At 35.1% G+C, this 20,937-nt stretch overlaps 2 protein-coding genes across 5 annotated transcripts in view; one reads left to right on the top strand and one right to left on the bottom strand.

Annotated features, from left to right (window-relative positions):
- LOC309624571 (serine protease inhibitor Kazal-type 6-like) overlaps positions 1 to 14,513 on the bottom strand; it is a 35,151-nt gene extending 20,638 nt beyond the window's left edge. The window contains exons 1-2 of one of the 2 annotated variants that reach the window (XM_082382821.1): positions 1,365 to 14,513; positions 1,043 to 1,174 (exon numbers count right to left, since the gene is read on the bottom strand). In XM_082382821.1, the coding sequence (XP_082238947.1) occupies positions 1,043 to 1,100 (58 nt within the window). In that variant the 5' untranslated portion in view covers positions 1,101 to 1,174; positions 1,365 to 14,513. Of the gene's footprint in view, positions 1 to 1,042 lie in introns of both variants that reach the window. The other variant, XM_082382820.1, reaches the window with a different exon arrangement.
- The window catches only part of LOC309624567 (uncharacterized protein), a 159,919-nt gene continuing 140,496 nt past the window's right edge, over positions 1,515 to 20,937 (top strand). For 2 of the 3 annotated variants that reach the window (XM_082382814.1, XM_082382815.1), the window contains exon 1: positions 1,562 to 1,628. In XM_082382814.1, coding sequence (XP_082238940.1) covers positions 1,607 to 1,628 — 22 coding nt within the window. In that variant the 5' untranslated portion in view covers positions 1,562 to 1,606. Of the gene's footprint in view, positions 1,629 to 14,506; positions 14,753 to 20,937 lie in introns of those variants that run through there. The other variant, XR_014242022.1, reaches the window with a different exon arrangement.

Below are 20,937 nucleotides of genomic sequence, written 5' to 3'. Positions count from 1 at the left end.
AAAAATTGTTGTTTTTACATGTTTGGGCATTTAAATTTCTGATAGCAGCAAAATTCAACTACCTTTGTCACAGAAAATGATACACCAGACCTGGAAGGTCCCAGGACTCAGTGTCATGTCTAGGATTCTAAAAATGAGAGAATCTCTCAGAGAGTTGAGCTGTTTCTCTAGTTGACACAGGACATTGGTAGATGAGATGGGCCTAGGTTTTGGGTCCAGAGACTCTAGTGTGTATTTTGCCCACTACAATAGCATAGAGTAGAATAATAAAGAAGGAAAGAAATAGATGCAATGGCCCTGTTCATTCACACAGATGATAATGTGATGAAAAACATCAAACTGAAGTACAATTGTCCTTTGAACAATCTGAATTCGTAGAATATATGACTATTGCTCATTTAGGTGGCCAAAGATACTCCCCTACTTGAAGAATTGTTTAGTTCACCAATAGCATATATGTTTCTGAATTCTAAGGTTCAGTAACTTTTTTCTGAAGGATTCTCCAATTGAGTTTCCTGTTTTCTGCTTGTTTCAATTTCAGTTGAGTCCTAATTAGAAGAATAATGAGGACTGGAAAGCTTTCCCTTGTCTTGGAAAGCCAAGCTAATATTTAAAATAAGTATCCATTCTCCATACTAATTATGTGGAACAGACATCATCTGTGATGTCTAAAGACCCGGATTCAAATTCCGAATTCTGCTTACTAGTTACAAGTCCTTGCAATTTTCTTAACTGTTTGTGCCACAATTTTCTTATATATGGAATTTGGATATGAATACCTTGCTATGTGTATTGGAGATAATGCATAAAAGCCCTGAGTACATGCCTAGAATATAGTATATGCTCAACAAATGAAAGTTATTTCTGTAATTATTACCATCACCATTTTCATCATCACAGTCATTATGATGATCTCTCAGAATTGGTCTTTTATATAAAAATTGTTAGGATTTTGCAATATGGTGGACAAATTCATTTGTCATTTCCAGTTTAGTATAAGTATTGGATTTTAATTTTAAGGAAAAAAAAAAACACAACTCACCTGAATAAAAGCAGAAAAGAGCCAGAGAGAGGAGCAGAAGGACACCTGATATTTTCATGGTGCCAGTTAGCTCACTCGGATTAAGGCTGCTTTGTCCAGCTCAGGTTCTCTGTCAAGACACTCCCCAGAGCTCTAAAACACACACTCAGACATATATATAGACATGATGGAGGGAGCTGGGATCTCCACCTTCTTTATAAACTCACATTCTAAAACCATATGCAGTACTATATAGGCATTTATTGGAACCTGTCACCAACTTAAAGAAAAGCTTTATGCTTCCCATCAATTTTAAAAATTAGGACAATTATATGAGTCGTACCTTAGATCTTATTATTAGAGGATGTCATTTTCTACCAGTAGTCTGCACTTTCCTAATAGCCAATACAGCCTCCTTGCTCTTCCCTCTAAGGTTTTGCTGCATGAAAGGGATGACTGACTCATTGGCGGAGTCCCACTTGGTGCTATGTCTCTTTCATACAGGTCCTACATGTCTGTGATCCCGATGAGTAACCACAGGGGCATGGAATCTTGGGTGTAACTTGGATTTTCAGAGTCCACATCATGCAAGGTGTACCTGAAAGAGGTAGGTAGTCTACACTGTCACCAGAACTGTATCAGCAAAATCATTTTCTGGGCAGAAATCTGATTGTTATTTTTTAAAATATTGTTGTCAAATGCCGGTGATTTTCAATTTTGAGTCAAAATGAACAAGGGAGTCAATGTATCTTTTTTTAATTTGTAAAAAATATTTTTAACAGTTACTGAACTGAGGAATATTTGAAATGCAGAATATTTAATATTTCCCCTTTTTCTGAAAAGTAAAAAAAGTAGTCATAATAAAGCTCTTTACGTTTTGACTCCTTGAAAATATACTTTTCATACAAAGTTAGATGAATCCTACTGTTATGGCCAATTTAATTGCTAGACAGGTCAAAGAGTGGGATGCCAAACCTTTCTTTAAGGGAACAACAACAAAAAACCCCACAATGGTTATAATGATAAACTATGAGAAAGTCTGTCTCAAATCATAAACTGCTACTAAAAATATCATGAAGAAAAATATAACAATTTAGAGTATGGGAAGACTATGAAAAATGTGCCCAATTTAAACAGAAGTGGTTAATGCAATGTATAAATAACTAACTTAGAAATTATATATCTAAATAATTGGTTTCCTTTTAAAACAGTCACTTTAAGAAAATATATAGAAAGTTCGGCTATTATTCCCTTTATTTCAGGATATTTGTTTTCCATTTGGAAGTTACATATTTTTAGGAATTTTACTTTGGTTCATCTCAATATTTAGGATGAATTTTCTGTCTTTGAAAATGGTGACTATATTTCACTGAATTTGATAATCAAATAAAATATTACTATTTATTCAGAAGTGAAGCATGACTGTGATAAAAATGAGAATTATTTCCTTTTCATTGCTTCCCTGACAATTTTTAAAGACTTGAACTTAAATGAGAGAGGAGAGAGGAGTATAGATAGGATTGGGAAGGGAAAGTATGTGCCTGGCAAGTGTTAACCAAACCAGGTTTGGTTCACCCAATGCACAGCAAGCCAAATGCTGAGATGCTGAGGTTTGCAGCAGAGAAGGGGTTTATTCATGAGGCAACCAAGCAAGAAGATGGGAGAACAGGTCTCAGATCCACCTCCCTGAAAGCAGTGCTTGGAACCTTTGAAACATTGCAAAGGCTTGGTTTTAGGTATGGTGCTCCCTTCCTCTTCCCCATTCCACTCCCAATGCTTGCACTTTTGCCTTCTCCGTTTCTTTCTTCTTCTCTGTGATCAGAATATTTAGGGCCAGTCTAAGCATACCCTTGTGTTTCAAAATGAAAACAGTTCAAAAGAGTTTACAAAGAATGAAAAACAGTGGTAGTCAGTGATATTCCATCATAAAAATCCATGGTGTCCTTCCTAAGATATCTGCTTAAACTTCTCTCCCCCAAATTTCATTTATGGTAGTTGCTTCTGTACCTTGCTCTAAACTCTCAGAATCTCTGTTTACCTAAATGTTACTGTCTCTTCACCTTCCACTCTGTCCTTCCCTACCTCCCCCATCCTTCAAGAGCTTTCCTTCAGTAGGTGCTTTGGTAGAATGATCCTTAGGAAGAATGAATCTACCCTCTTTTTCTGAATGTTTTCCGTTCTGTTTCTTCATCGTTTACCCTGTTCACTACAACAAAGCATGGGAGCATGAAAGCACAGATTAAATTTTGACTCTGGGCAGGTGTTGGGGAGGGAATATTGTATCAGTGGTATATATAAATATTTTAAGATATGTCCAGTATCTTGAACAATAATTTTTGTTAGGTTTTTGAGTCCATGTGAAAGATTTATTTTCTTTTCATACAACTTAAAGGGAAAGGTAAGAAACATACTATGGGAATCACTAAATTAGCTCCTTTACTAAGAAGCTGAGATAATAGAAGTTTACAGAGAAACTAAAGATGCTAAATGCTAAAGAAGCTTTGTATTTCTAGTCTTTTGGCTACAAGTAAATAGATGGGAGAAGTCTGAATTTTGTTTTCTGTAATACTCTGAAAGGAATATAGGAAATAATTTAAGGGTAAGTTTCAATGAGTTGAATCATGTACACACACACAAAATAAATAAAAGGAGGTATGGGAGAAGGCAGTAAAAGTCATGGCTTTTATATAGACGTAGTAGAATGCAGTCCCAACATACATTCAGTTGACTTCCAAAAATTAGCTATTAGCACATTTTCTTTTATGTAATTAAAAGCAAGAACACTGTAAAATTACATTTTCTATTATATAAGATGATACATTTACCCACAGGTATTACCATTCAGAGTAATATACACAAAATCATCTGTACACCTTTAAAGAATTTTAAGGGTGATTTTGATTCTATAACTTCTGCTGCTTATTCTATAATATCACTTCATCTATTGAGGTGCAGCTTCATTGTTTTGAAAACGCTTAGGTCTGTGTCCAGGGACATACACATATCTGTGTTTGTATTTTTTGACATTTTATTTGTTAATATAAATTTTTCTTTCCCCAAGAGTCCTTAATATCAGATAGATAAAAAAGGAGTTGGAGGGGGTAGAGAAACAAGCAGGGAACACAGGGACCATGGGAGCCATGTGACATTTTGCAGCAATTCATGGGGGGATTGAAGTCAATATCCAGGAACCAACTGGTAAGAAACACCTCACCAGAGGCCAGTGCAGATGAGACACTGTTCTGCAAGTGTCATGAAGCTTTTTTCTGGGTTTAGATGCTATCTTTGGGGAAAAGAAGAAGTGAGGAGAGCCAATGAGAAAGGGAACCAGAGACATGCCCATTTGGTAAAATGTGGGTCCTTAATGGGAGAAATTTTGTGGTATCCACAGGACTTTTAAATGTTCTTAGCAATTAATAGGCACTCAGAAAATATTTGTTAAATGACGGAGATTGAAATATCTTTGTTGAGACAAGTATTTTCTGCTGCTACTATGAAATGAAGAAAAGAACAATTAAAATAAGTTATAAACATTAGCTTATATAAAAATTGACCTACTCTACTCAGCATATTAGGTCCAAACTTCATTAATACTTTATCAGAAAATAATAAAACATAGACTTTTTAATTTATTGTGACCTTAAAGAACATTTACTTCAATCTTCCACTCAATACAAAATACAGTCTAAAGTTCTAAGAAATAGACATAGTACTTTTATATAGTTGGTGGTTCTGTGATGACTAAGAAAGACCATAGCCTTTGATTCTAGATAGACCTGGAATGTGCATTCCACTTCTGCCACAAATTCTGTGATTTAAGGGATGTTAATTAAACCTTCTGAGTCTTACCATTCTTAATAATAAAGATGGCTTTCTGGGTTATTTTCATGCGTCTTATTTCTTTGACTTTCTTGGCTCAAAAACACCTTGACTGTTTTGTTGGAATTTTGCATATAGTCTCTCAAAATTGTTTAGACTTGAGTATGTCATCACATTAGTGATCGCTCCCAGCTTTGTATCAGCTCTAAATCTAGTAAACGTCTTCTTGATCATCATCAATATCATTGAAAAATGTTGAACAAAAAAGGCTGGAAGATGTTTTACCAACTTATCTCCAAGGTTACTCTACTGAAATCAATGTTCATATTTTTTCTGGCATGCTACCAAGCTCTCACCCTTATGAAATACAGTAAAGTATATTTGGCATGACTGCTTTTAAGAATCTCTGTAGAATACTGATCATCCTCACCTTTTCCCCTAAATGCTCATATTATCATATTTCCTGTTCCACATCATCATAGACTACACCTCTTCCAAAATAAGTTCTCCATAGTTTCTCATTTACTTCCATCACATTCCTGTTTCCTGGCCTTAACTCGTGGTGTTGTCTTTGCTTGGGATCTTCTTATTTTTAATCACTACACATCTAAATTCTATATATCATACAATGGGAAGTCCAAATTACTGAATTCTTCACAGAACATTTCTTAATCCTCTAAGGAATTTATCCTAAACTAGTACCATGAAGATCAGTTCTGGCTTGTTGATATATTTTATTTGACCCATGCAATGTTTTTTAATGTTTAAAAAATAGTCCACGACTTTTACAGTTTGAATATTTAACAGGAAAATAAAACACAAGTTTTTTGTTTTTTTTTTTTTTTTTTTAATATTTGGGCCCTTCATTGCTGTGGCAAAAGTCAGCTAAAGTTTAGTGGTAACTGCCACATTCAAATGTATTCTTTACTTGCTAACCCTAGAAGGCATTTGAGTTTGAGAATCTTGCCGTTTGACACTAGTAATACTTATTTTTCATAGTTCTCATGACGTGTATCTTTGCTTTTCTTGTGAAACTGTTCTACTTTGTAAAATTATGCCCATCAGACATATCCTCTATTTGTCTAGATGTTCCTTGTGAACAGAATCTATATCTTATTAATCTTTTATCTACATTTTTGTCTTGTATTTAGCAATTCCACATTTATTCAAAAAAACAAATATAATTAAAAAAAAATAACTTGCACTATGTGTTCACCACAGGTCATTAGTTATTATTCTAGCTAACATTTCCAAAATCTGTCTTCTTCCTTGTTTTAAATATGTAGATATTTGCTTATGTCTAGTTTTCTACCATTCCTTTAATTTCTTTGATTTCCTGTAGCCACACTTCAACAGGACTGTAATCTCACTTATAAACCCCTCTATCCTTCCCTGCTTCCTAATGAGATAGAAGGAATAGGTTCTAATACTCACTGACTCTCATTCAGGAGCACATAGTTAATCACATCACTGGGAGTCAGATTTTGCAATTTGCACGTTATTGAGTGGCAGCTCTCTCTCCCTCTTTTAATTCATGTAACCTGCACCATTGATCACCTCTGCCCCATCATCCACACTCCCTTCGTATCCTATTTCACTATGATCAAAGCTATCTACACTTATTTATATTACTTTAGCCACAGTGGAAATCAATCTAAGTCATAAAGTATAGTTTTCTATATAAAACTTTTGGAAGTTAACTGATGTTATAACTCTTTTTTTTTGAATTTTATTTTATTTTATTTTTAATACAGCAGGTTCTTATTAGTTATCTATTTTATACATATTAGTGTATATATGTCAGTCCCAATCTCCCAATTCATCCCACCCCCCCACCCACCCCCCCACCCCCCCTGCCGCTTTCCCCCCTTGGTGTCCATACGTTTGTTCTCTACATCTGTGCCTCTATTTCTGCCTTGCAAACCAGTTCATCTGTACCATTTTTCTAGATTCCACATATATGTGTTAATATACAGTATATGTTTTTCTCTTTCTGACTTCACTCTGTATGACAGTCTGTAGGTCCATCCACGTCTCTACAAATGACCCAATTTCATTCCTTTTTATGGCTGAGTAATATTCCATTGTATATATGTACCACATCTTTATCCATTCATCTGTTGATGGACATTTAGGTTGCTTCCATGACCTGGCTATTGTAAATAGTGCTGCATTGAACACTGGGGTGCCTGTGTCGTTTTGAATTATGGTTTTCTCTGGGTATATGCCCAGTAGTCGGATTGCTGGGTCATATGGTAATTCTATATTTAGTTTTTTAAGGAACCTCCATACTGTTCTCCATAGTGGCTGTATCAATTTATGGTGTTATAACTCTTAATATTGTCTTAAGAAAATTCATTCAGAGATTTCTCTCTTCTTGATTTTCTTTCTTTATTGTTTTTTTATACTTCTACTTGAATTCATTTTTAAGGTTGCATTTTGTATATGTGTTTTTATATTAAGCCTCCTCAAATCTCTTATTTTTAAATTTAAGTGTTACAGCTTGGCATTAATTTGGGTAAGAGCGAAAAAGAGATTATTATAGTATAGATTTAGGGGCATTATGGAAGGATGCCATTATCCTTAGGTGTCAAGAAAAATAGGTCAGAGTAATTTTGTTGTCTTCTTTGACATGGTAACTAGACTGGTATATCTAAGGTATATAGTAGACACAGTCAACTGAACATCAGCAAGGCTTTAGATAATGTCTCTTGTGCTGTAATTGTGAAAGGATAAAGATATATGAGTAGACTACTGTAACTAGTTGCACAACTGAACCAAAAGGTGGTGATGGATGAATTAAAATAACCAGGAGGACATGGAAGCAACCTAAGTGTCCATCGACAGATGAATGGATAAAGAAGATGTGGCACATATATACAATGGAATATTACTCAGCCATAAAAGGAAATGAAATTAAGTTATTTGTAGTGAGGTGGATGGACCTAGAGCCTGTCATACAGAGTGAAGTAAGTCAGAAAGAGAAAAACAAATACTGTATGCTAACACATATGTATGGAATCTAAAAAAAAAAAAAATGGTTTTGAAAAATCTAGGGGCAGGACAGGAAAAATGACACCGATGTCAAGAATGGGCTTGAGGACACGGGGAGGGGGAAGGGTAAGCTGGGACTAAGTGAGAGAGTGGCATGGACATATATATACTACCAAATGTAAAATAGATAGCTAGTGGGAAGCAGCCGCATAGCACAGGGAGATCAGCTCCGTGCTTTGTGACCACCTAGAGGGGTGGGATAGGGAAGGTGGGAGGGAGACGCAAGAGGGAGGAGATATGGGGATATATGTATATGTATAGCTGATTCACTTTGTTACAAAGCAGAAACTAACACACCACTGTAAAGCAATTATACTCCAATAAAGGTGTATTAAAAAATAAATTAATAAGATAAAATAACCACGAGGGGTAGAATACTGTCCCAGTTGTTAATTTTATAACTGACTTAAAGGAAAATACAGAAAGCATGCTTTAAATATGTAGACACATCTCTGCCATCCTCTCCTTTTGGGGTTCATTTTCTTGACTTACATAGAGAGCGTTCTGTCTTGTTCATTTCGGCCAGTCATCACTCCCAATATGTAGAGATCTTGACTCCTGACATGAAATCCCACCTTCAATGGTTTCATCAAATTTATCAATAAAAGAATTCAGTGTAATAGGGCTGAAGTCTACTCCTGGAGTCATTTTTCGTTCTTTTCCTAGAACTTTTAGAAATTTGTTCCAAAGAGGTTGGTACTGAATTGCTATGTTACATTATTTACTGATTAATTCTTGTTTGGTAGCTTTATCTACAATGTGAGATTATGAGATTATAATGATCCTGAGGGCAAGACAGGGGTTTATCTTACTTTTCTTCTAAATTTTCCTACTGATATTTTTGAATGAAAAAATGCAAACTGTTTTCATATTTATTTACATTTTTTTACTCACTAATCTTTTGGTTACCTTAGCTTAACTGCCTCCTAATTTTCTATACCATTCTTTGAGTGTTGAGGCTTTTGAATGGTTTCTATAGGTTTATTTGGCTTTACTTCTTCTAGCTTCTCATAGCAATTTGCACGTCTTGAATTTAGCACTTATAACATTGTGTTATTCTTGTACTCAAGGAGCTCACAATTTAGCAAGTCAGATATAGACAATACAATTCAAATATAATGTAATAACATTCTAGAAAATATATTTTTCAAGGTGCTGTGAGTGCATAAAGATCCAATTAATTTTTCTAAGATAGTATCATCTTATACATCTTTTCTAATGATAGTATCATCATAGAAGTTCTCATTAAAAAAATATACTTGCACAACTGTGAATCTTGAAGGAAAATAAGAGTTCTGTAGCAAAATAAGACTGGATGATGAAGTAGAGGAGGAGGGCACACAGGTATAGATAAAATCGAGCTGAAATCTATGAGAATAGACATGAATGTGTGAAGACTACTGACTATATGAATACCAAATAGTTCAGTAGGCTGAAGCATAGGATGCCTGGTAAGGATAGTTGAAAAGGAGATTGAAAATAGGCCAGCACCCAAAAGTTCGGAGTGTCGTGCTGTTTACAGAGTGTACAGTGGCTCAAGGTGATTCAGCTAGCTCTGAATCATATAGCATTAAAAATTCTTGCTGGCATACTGATTTTCTCTACCACCAAAATCGGAATCTTTATTCACCTTCTGGAAAATGTGATGGAAAGCAAGCTAGGGTAGATTGCATATTGGTAATAAAAGGAAAACGGAAATAGTTTCAGCCCAACTCAATGTCTGACTTTGCCTGTTCCCTTTGAAGCTTAATTATAACCATCAGAGGAAGCCTCTTAAATGTTTGCTAATACATTCTACAATATGGGGGGAAAGTTTGCCAACGTCTTTTAAAATCACAAGGAAGCAGTATTTCACAGGTCAAGTAATTTAATTTGAACAAGGCATTATTAGGTTTGCCCTAAACTAGAGAAAAGCTTCTGCAAGAATTTTTATTTCTAAGTTCAACAATACTATTATTTCTGCTACACAGATTCTCTCCCATGTCTATCAGCTCTGGTCCAGACAAGTTACCCCAGGTAAACAGTAACTGGGAGTGCCTCCCCATTGCTTGCAAAGCTTAGCCAATAAAGTTAAAGAGCTTTAACTTGGGATTCAAGGTTCTTCTGTGATCTGGCCTACATTCTGTCTCAATTTCATCTCCTGGTTTCCTTTCCAAGCATCAGAGGCTCGTACCACTAGACTCCTGAGTAATCTGTATTTTCTCTTCCTGAACTTCTGTTCATTAATATTTTCTCTAAAACAATTGTTGCTACCCCTGCCTATCAGAATCTGATTCAACTTGCCTGAACAAGCTAAAATAAAGACTGTTCTGAAATGTTTTCCACAGTTGCCCAAGAAGGAATCAACCTCTCTCTTCTGACTTAAAACATAACATTTTACCTTTCATGGCATGTAGCATGTGTTATATTATGAGTATATACCTAACTTATAGATGTTACTCGTTATTACTCTGTAGCCTTTGAGGGTAAAGATTTATTTGTCATATGCCAGTATCCTTCCTAAACACTAGAAAAAATAGTAGAAGCTAACTATGTTGGGTGGGAGGATCAATGCTTATATGATTCAATTTACAAAAGCTAGATTTTATTCAGTTATGTTACATATAGAAGTCAATATGTGTAACTTGGTCTTGTTGCCTGAGTATACGAAAAACTGAATCCATCCTGTATCTGTCAGATAGTATAACCCAATAACTCCCTTATCTCCATACTCTTGATGCAGGTAAATTTCACATCATACCTTTTATTACAAATTGTGGCCGTGCTTTGCGGCATGTGGGATCTTAGTTCCCTGACCAGGGATCAAGCCCATACCCCCTGCGGTAGAAGCTCGGAGTCCTAACCACTGGACCGCCAGGGAATTCCCTACAAATTGTTTTATGTAGGATAATCTCAGTTAATATAACAAATCACCCCAATGCATAATAAGGAGGAGGTCTGTTTTTTCCATTGCATCAAGTCCAGATGACTATCCCTGATTTACAGGCAGCTTTTCTCCAAGCTGTGATGAAGAGACCTAGCCCTCTTTCATTTCTGACTTCAACACATGGCTCGAATTTGCCATGCTCATTTGCATCAAGGTGATGGGAAGAAGAATAGTATTGTGAAGGAGTCACACATGATTTTTTACCAACTTGGCTTAAAAGTAAAGCAGAACACACTCATCGTTGCTGAGAACTAGTCACAGGATCACAGTTATATACAATTTGGGGTAGAAAAATCGATTCCCTTGTTGGGCTTCCACTTCCCAGCAATGATTGTATATTCTAACAGTGGAGTATGAATTTTGTAGACAATTATCCCCTGTGACTACTAGATAACTTTGCACACCCTTTTCCCCACATTTAGGACATACTCCACTCCACTCCTCAAAGGAGACAGTATAAAGTGTTACCCAGTCACTGCAACCAGCAAAAAGTTTAGGATTACTGAAAGTAGCTCTTTATGGAGACCTATACATTATAAGGCATGTTGTCAGCCCCCATCGCCTCCTCATACTCAGTATGTAATGGGGGAGCTTGAACGGGATCACCTTCTTGGTGTGTACCTTTTTAGAATGCAGCCATCATGCTGTAAGAAGCCCAAGTTACATGAGAGTGTCCCACATAAATGTTCCCGTCAAGAGTCCCAGCTGAACTCAACCTGGCCAGATGTCAGAACCTCCAGATGATTTTACTTCCCAGTCATTCAAGTCATCTCAACCATTTGAATCTTCTGGAACTGAAGTTCCATGTCATGGGCCAGAGAGAAATTATATTGCCTGTTGTCTGTTCCCTGCCCTGATAGAATCCATGAATACTATAAATTGGTTGTTACTTTATACCACTGACTTAAAGTTGGTTTATAATGTAGCACTGATAAGTATAGCCAAATTTGGTACCTGGAAGTTGTGTGTGGAAATAACAAATACATATAACAAACATCTAAACATATGGCACTGGCTTTGGGACTGGGTGGTAGACAGAAGCTAGAAGGGCCTAGAAGAAACTATTAGCAGAAGGCTGATGAGCCTCAACGAGGCCATTGGAGAGGGCGCAAATAAAAATGACAAAAATGTTACAGGAAGCTGGAGGAAAGGAGGCTTTTTTAAAAATTTAGTGATGAAAAGTTTAGCAAACATGGAAAATAGAAAAATGTCATCTAATAAACTGATAAATCTTGCTAAGGAGATTTCTAGGTTAAATGTTGAAAATATCAACTGGTTTCATCATGAGGCACAGAAAAAAGAGAGCTGAGCTAAATAAGGAATTGTTCAGTTTTCATGCAGAATCTAGAGGGGATATAAAAACCTAGGGCTTTCTGGATTTTAAACAGTAATTGTCTCTCATCCCTAGTCTCTCTCAGAAAGAGACTCGGGACAAAAATAAAAGCCTGGTTGCTTCCAGTAAAACATCTCAAGGTGTATACAAGTATGAAACTATCAAACCCTCTTAAACCTCAGATAGTTTTCAGATGATCCTTCATAAGCCCCTTGTACTAGTTAGTCAGTAGACCTTCTAAGGACCTTAAGGGTATATCTCATCAACTCTCTGTGAAACAATAGAGCACCTACGTGGCATTGTCTGACAGTAACCATACAGGGACCAAAGGTTGAGAAGGACTTCTCTCGAATAGATTTGAAATGTGCCTTTTGTCCAGTAGAGTGTAATGCAAAATGGTACCTGCAGAACCCAAAACATTTTTGAAGAAACTAAGCAAGCCTAGGCTGAAAGGGACAGACAGTAAAAAATGAAGAAGCCATGTTTTGTGAAATGTGATACAAAATATTTATGGGCAGAAAGTAGGTTTAGAAAATTACTTAGCTGTAAACATAAGCCATTTTTGGGGGGGGGGGGTTCTCCAGGGGAGGGGAGGTGATTCAGAGGGAATAACCAAGGGACCAGAGGACAAAATAAAAAACAACAGAGAATTGCTCCCAGGTAGGAGTATGGGGCCTTCATCAAAGAACTAACCTGGTTATTAGAGATGTAGGATGAAGGAAGTGGCATGATAAAAATTCTATTTAGACAGAATTATTCTGGCTGAATGTGTTGTGTTGATGTATAATGTTGAATGCATACTGAAAGAGAGGAAGCAAGTATGGTAATTAGAAGATTATTGTAATAGTTCAAGTGAAACAAGGCAGTGGCTGCACTGAGGATTAGCAATGGAGGTGATGAAGAGTGGTTAGCTTTAGGGCATATTTTGAAGATAGAGCCAAAAGAATTTGCTGATGGGTCACATGTTGGGTGTGAGAAAAAGAGTATAGTCAAGGATTTGGCTTAGCAACTGGAAAAACTGGAGTTGCCGTTTTATGAGTTGGGGAGCAGTAAGAAAGAAACAATTGTAGGGGGAAAAAATGTTAGGAGCTCAGTCTGGGACAGAATAAGTTAGAGATTCTCATTAGACATTCAAATAAAAATGAGGGTTGGGCTGTTGTGTACAAGAATCTAGATTTTGGAAAAGAAGTATAGATTGGAGAAAGAAATCTAGATAGAGACTAGAGATCACTAAGAGAATAACTATAAGTAAAATCCAGAATCAGTCCAAAGGCTGAAACACTGCAGCATTCCGGTGTTTTGTGATCAGCTGATGAATAGGAACTTGCAGAGACTGAGATGGAGTGTCCAAGAGGAAGTTGTCTTGGAAGCCTAATAGGGAAGAAAACATGTTTTATAGAGGAAGAAGTATTTTCTTGTGTGAAATGCTGTTGACATGTAAAATGAAATGAGGATTAAGACCATTGGCTTTTGCAACATGGATGCATCTCTGATCTTGATGATAACAGTTTTGCTGTCGTCATGGATAGAACTTGATTAGAGTAGACTTTAGGGAAAATAGAAGGGAATAAACTGGAGTCAGTGTATGTAGCCTGCCGTTAGAAGTATTTTGGTCTAATAGGAAGAAGTTAATAAAGAAAAATCAAAGAAGATGTGGAATCCGGATTTATTTATTTTCTTTTATACATGGGCTATATATATATATATATATATAAATTTTTTTTTAATGGGAGAAATAGCAGGAAGTATATAAGCTACTGGAAAAAGTCCAGAAGAAAGAGTACATTGAAAATTCAGCACATTGATACAATTGCTGAAACAACATCTTTGAGAAAACAACAGTAGAGGAGATAGTGTGCATAGATGAAGGGGTTGGTCTTTTACTTTTTAACAAAAATTGTATTTAATGTGTACAACATTATGATTTGATATACATATAGAGAGAGCAAAATGAATTACTATAGTCAAGCTAATTAACACAATTAATTAGCACATAGTTAACATTTTTTGAAAATGAGAACACCTGAAATCTGTTCTCTTAGCAAATTTCCAGTATTCAGTATGGTATTATTAACTATAGACATCATGCTCTACTTAGATCTCTAGACTTACTCATCCTATATAATTGCAATGTTGTACACTTTGACCAGCATCTTTCCATTTTCCTCACCTCCCTACCCCTGGTAAGTACCTTTTTACTCTCTGCTTCTTTGTATTTGACTTCTTTAGATTTCACATATAAGTGAGATCATACAGTATCTGTCTTTCTGTGTCGGGTTATTTCGCTTAGCATAATGTCCTCCAGGTTCATTCATGTGGTTGCAAATGACAGGATTTTCTTCTTTTTTTTAAGGCTGAATGATATTCCATTGTATATATATATTCCACAATTTCTTTATCCACTCATCTGTCAGTGGACACTTAGATGGTTTCCGTATCTTGACCACTCTGAATAATGCTGCAATGAATATGGTAGGTGCAGATATCTCTTTGAGGTACTGATTTCATTTCCTTTGGGTATACATTCAGAAGAGGGACTGATGGGTCATATGGTAGTTCTATTTTTGGTTTTTTAAGGAACTTCAGTACATTTTTCAATAATGGCTGTACCAATTTACATTCCCACCAACAGTGTACAAGGGTTCCCATTTCTCCATATCTTCACCAACACTTGTTATCATTTTTTTTTATAATAGCCATCATAACATGATGAATAGGTGTAAGTTTATATCTCATTGTGTTTTTGATTTGCATGATGAGAAGGGGTGGTCTTTTAATTATTTTCTTAAATGTTTTATTGAGGTAAAATTGACCTGTAATAAACCACACACATTTGAAGTGTGCAATTTGATATTTTGACATTTGTATACACTCATAAAATCAAGCATCAAGATAATAAACATAGGGGTTTCCCTGGTGGTGCAGTGGTTAAGAATCTGCCTGCCAATTCAGGGGACACGGGTTCAAGCCCTGGTCCAGGAAGATCCCACATGCCGCAGAACAACTAAGCCCGTGTGCCACAACTACTGAGCCCACGTGCCACAACTACTGAAGCCCATGCGCCTAGAGCCTGTGCTCCACAACAAGCCCCCCGCAATGAGAAACCCGCACACCACAATGAAGAGTAGCCCCCGCTTGCCACAAATAGAGAAAGCCCGCACGCAGCAACGAAGGCCCAATGCGGCCAAAAAAAAAAGATAATAAACATATTCAACATCATCCCAAAAGTTTCTTTATGTGTCACCAACCCCAGATAACCATTGATATGCTTTCTGTGGCTATAGATTAGTTTGCAATTTAAAACTTTATTTTATTTTATTTATTTTTTTAAGATTTTTTTTGATGTGGACCATTTTTAAAGTCTTTATTGAATTTGTTACAATATTGCTTCTGTTTTATGTTTTGGTTTTTTGGCCGCCAGGCATGTGGGATCTTAGCTCCCTGACCAGGGATCGAACCTGCACCCCCTGCGTTGGAAAGTGAAGTCTTAACCACTGGACCACCAGGGAATTCCCCTGCAATTTTTTAAAAGAATTGACATAAATGGAATCATACAGGATGTACTCTTTTTTTGTCTGGCTTCTTTCACATATAATGTTTTAGATCCATCCCTTTGATTTCCAAATATACATTTTTGGTTGGCTTATTTACCATCCATATATATGCTTTGACATGTGCATTCAGATCTTCTGCACATTTATATTTGGTTTTTAGTTTTCTTTTTATTAAGTTTTGAGAGTTTTATATGAGCTAAATTCCATTCTTTCATCAGATATGTGCTTTGTAAAGATTGATACTTTCTCTAGTTTGTCTCATCTTTCTTCCTTAAGTGTTTGTAAAAAGAAGATTTTAATTTTCATGAAGTCTATGTTACAAATAGTTATTTTATAGATAATGCTTTTGGTGTCGTATCTTAGACTTTTGGCTAACCTAAGGTCACAAAATATTTTCTTCTAAACTTTTTATAGTTTTATATTTTACTTCTAGGATCCATTTTGAATTAGCGTTTGGATGTGATGTAAGCTGTGGATTGAAGTTCATTGTTTTTGCTTAAATACATCCAATCATTCTAGCACCATTGTTGAAGATTATCATTCTCCACTGAATTGTTTTTGCATCTTTGTAAAAATTAGTTATCTATAAGTGTATGGCTCTATTTCTGGATTCTCTGTTCTTTTCCTTTTATCTATTTGTCTATTCTGACTAATATCACACTGCCTTGATTACTGTAACTTTATAATAATTCTTAAAACCGGTTAGCTTTCAAACTTTGCTCTTTCCAATGTTGTTTTGACTTTTCTGGGACTTTTATATTTATCTCAGCAAATTATTTTTTTCAATGTACAGGACATGCACAACTTTCATCACATATTTCCTAATAGTTCATATTTTTGATGCTGTTAGAAATGGTATTATTATTTTTCATTTAAATTGCTGATTATTTCCTCTTAGTATATAGGAATAGAATTTATTTTGTATTTTGTTCTTACACCCTCCACCCTTGCTAAACTTACTAATTCTAATAGGTTGCTTTGTAGATTCCATCATACCTCCTATATAGATGATCACGTAGTCTGCAAATAAAGACAATTTTATTAATTACTTTCCTATCTGGATGCTTTTTCTTTTCTTTCCCTTTTTTTGGCTGTTTCTTGCCTTATTGTACTGACTAGAACCTCCAATACAATATTGAGTAGAAGTGTTGAGAGCCGAAACCCTTGTTTTCTTTCTGTTTTTAGGGGGAAAACATTAGGTTTCTCATAATTAAGTATAATGGTGGATCCAGATTTTTCACAGATACCCTTTATCTGGTTAAGGAAATTCCATTCCATATCTAGTTGGCAGAGAGTTTTTGTTTTGATTTTGTTTTATCCAGAAATACGTATTGCTAAATTTGATTTGCTAATATTTTATGGAAATTTTCTATATATTGTTTTTTTCTTATCTTTGACTTTGATGTCTGGGTAATGCTGGCCTCATAAAATGAGTTAGAAAGTGGTCTGTCCTCTTCTGTTTTGTGGAAGAAAGTGTGTAGATTTGGATTAAATCTTCATTAAATGTTTAGTAGAATTTATCTTTCATCCATCTGGCCCTGGAATTGTCTTTATTGAAAAAATTTTTAACTAGATAGAACTGTTCACATTATTTGTTTCTTCTTGAGTGAGTTTAATAATTTGTGACTTTCAATACATTGTCTATTTCATCTAAGCACTTCAATTCATGTGCATGGAGTGCATTCATCATATTTTCTTATTATCCAACTAGTATCTGTGAGTTTCCTCCACTATTTCTGATACTGGTTATTTTTACTCCCTTCCTGCCCCAGCCCCCCTTTTTGGCAACCATTTTAAAATAAATGGCTTTTTGTTTCACTGATTTTTATCTGTGGTTTTCCTTCTTTCAATTTCACTGATTTCTGCCCTTATCTTTGTTATTTCCTTCCTTCTACTTGCTTTAGATTGTATTTACTTTTCTGTTTCCTGTTTCTTTAAATGGAAAACTTAGATTACCAATTAATACATTTCTTTATTACATCATTAAATGCTATGCATTTCCCTCTAAGAACTACTTTAGATGCAACCCACAAATTTTGATAGATTGTGTTCATATTTCCTTCTGTTAAAAACTGCTTGAATCTTTCTCTATAACTCATGGGTTATTTAGAAACCATGTGTTAACTTTCAAATAATTGGGGATTTTTGAGATATTTTTCAGTTGTAGACTTCTAATTTAATTTCTTCTAGAGAACATACATTGTGTGATTTCTACTCTGTGAAGTTCTTAAGATTAGTTTTATATCTCATGATATGGTCTATCTTGGTGAATGTTTATGTGCAATTGAAAAAAATTATGTAATCTGCTGTTGTTTGGTGAAGTGCTCTATGCATATCAATTACAACAATTTGTCTGGTTGTGTTGTTCAGGTCTTCTATACTCTTAATGATTTTCCATCCACTTGTTCTATCAATGACAGAGAAGTGTTGACATCTCCAATTATATTTGTTAATTTTTAAAATTCTTTCTTAGAGTCCTATTGATTTTTGCTTAATATATTTTGATAATCTGATTTTAGATGAACACACATCTAGGATTGTTATTAGGTGAACACACATCTATAATTGCCTCCTTTATCATTATGTAATGTGCCTGTTTATCCCTGGTAATATTTCTTATTCTGAAGTCTGCTTTGTCTGCTATGTGGTTCTTCTACCTGTCACTAAGATTAAGGAAGGGCGAAGTAAACTAAAAGAATTGCCCATTTTTCAAGAAGAGTGTAGTTGAAAAGCTCAGGGTTCAGGAAAGTCTCTCCAGCCAGAAAAAAATATGTTAAAATTGAATTAATATTATTTATGGCAGAGAAACTGAATAGAACAGATGCTCCCAGGTGATGGTTATGGCTGAGCTCCATGTTATCAGGTGGTACCAACTGCAGCTTTGTGAATGAGGTTATTTTGAAGCTTCCAGCCACACCAGTACTCCAGTTGACCCCACGTGAAACAGAATTAATTGGTCAATCCCCCAAATTGTGAAAATAACAAATTGTTGTTATTGTTTTAAGTAACTCAGTTTTGGAGTATTTGCCATCCAGCAATTGATAACCAAAGCACAGTGGCAGAGTGAAATCAGGTCATAGAATTGACTTCTTCTAAATTTAAACAAATGAACCACAAAAATGAAAAGTGTGTCAAAATTTTCCATCAGCATCCAAAAAAAAATACATGGGGACCAGGTTGTAAAGTACATTGCAAAATTTTAAAATAAGGAAAGAAAAAGATGTCTGGTATGTCAAAGCTTAACTCCTAACCTGAAATTTAACCTCAGATGCAGAAATAATGAGATTACAAAATTCTGCAAATTTTTCACAGATAAGACTATTTGAAGATTTGGAAGAGGGCAGTTTTATTGTTTTCCTCTTCTGATAGGTTGGATAGGTGAGGGAAAGAATGAAGAGAGACACCATGAAATAAAGGTTGAAAGAAATGAATTTAAAAATTAGATTTAGTCTAATTTAGTCTAATTTTCCATCTCTGATGGAAAGTTAAACTCCAAAGTTCCACACCAAAATGGGGGCATAAATGAATCACTAAGCTATTCTTTCTGTGTGCTTAAGATATATTACTGCTCATGTCAATTTAAAAAAAGGAGAGAAAGCAGAGGGAGCCTAATTCTTCCATCAGTGAGTATATTCTTTCTAGCTGACCTCTCTATTTAATCTTAAAACTTAGACACCACATAGTTCTAATATGAGCCACTTGTTGGTTATATGTATTGGAAACATTTTCTCCTGGTTGGTGGTTTACCTTTTACTCTACTAATGGTGTATTTTGATGAATTGACATTCTTAATTTTAATATTGCATGGTTCACCATATTTTTATTTAGACTTAGTGCTTTTTTTTTTGCCAGTTTAAATAATATTTGCCTACACTAAGTTCATGAAGACATATTTCCCTTCAAAAGATTTTTTGAATTGGTTTTTTAAGTATCAATTCAAATTAAGATGAGTCAGTATTCATTTTCTCCAACGCGTATATCCCATGGGTATGTGAAAGGATGTTCTCTTTCATAATTTTGCAGTGTCTTTTGTCATTAATCAAATGATCGTATATGTATGGGTCTGTTTCTGGGCTCTAAATTCCATCCCAGTGGTCTTCTTGTCTATCTTTGCACCAATATATTTTCTTTATTATTATTGCTTGAGAGTAAGTCTTGTTGTCTGGTAGTGTAAGTCCTTCATCTTTGTTTTTCTTCAAGATTATAATGTCTGCTCTTTATTCCTATTACATTTTCATATAAATTTGAAAATCAAATTTTTATTCTCAAAAAAAAACCCTGCTACCTATTTGAGTAAGATCATATTGAATCTACAAAACAATTTAGAGTGAATGTACCTGTTTATAATATTGAATTGTTTAATTGATGAATGGGTATATACTTCCATTTATTTAGAGTTTAAAACAAAATATTTCATGAAAGTTTTATAATATTCAGAGTAGATATATGATACATGCTTTTTATTAGAGTTTTTCCTTATACATTTGTTATTTTTGATTTTCTGGGAAATATCAAATGTTTCATCTTCTATTTATTACACACATTTAAATTATAATTTCTTTTTTTATAAATTTATTTATTTATTTATTTTTGGCTGCATTGGGTCTTCATTGCTGCGCACAGGCTTTCTCTAGTTGCAGCGAGCGGGGGCTACTCTTCGTTGTGGTGTGTGGGCTTCTCATTGAGGTGGCTTCTCTTGTTGCGGAGCACAGGCTCTAGGTGTACGGGCTTCAGTAGTTGTGGCTCACGGGCTCAATAGTTGTGGCTCGTGGGCTCTAGAGTGCAGGCTCAGTAGTTGTGGCACATGGGCTTAGTTGCTCCATGGCAACTAAGATCAGGGATCGAACCGTGTTCCCTGCATTGGCAGGCAGATTCTTAACCACTGTGCCACCAGGGAAGTCCCTGATTTCTTCTTCTTTTTGCATATGGACCTTGTATTCAGCAAATTCTCATTTCAAAAGTAGCATGTTCCTGTTTTTATGATATCATTTCCGTTGCACTAACTAAATCTATATACTTAGTCATTAAGAGAGAGAGAGGAACAGGAAGAGTTCAGGAAAGATTTTCGTCTAATATTAATGACAGTGTGTCTTAGTTTTAATGTTTTGCTTAATTTTATTTTATTTATTTATTTTTTTCATGTTATAAGCCTTTTCATGATGCCAAATTACAAATGTTAGAGCTTGGTTAATTTTATTTTTTAATTAAAATTTACTTTTCTGTATTTTTA

The sequence above is a fragment of the Balaenoptera borealis genome (genome assembly GCF_965194805.1).
Source record: "Balaenoptera borealis genome assembly, chromosome: 2".
Classification (NCBI taxonomy): domain Eukaryota; kingdom Metazoa; phylum Chordata; class Mammalia; order Artiodactyla; family Balaenopteridae; genus Balaenoptera; species Balaenoptera borealis.
This window is presented reverse-complemented; position numbering and strand designations above follow the sequence as displayed.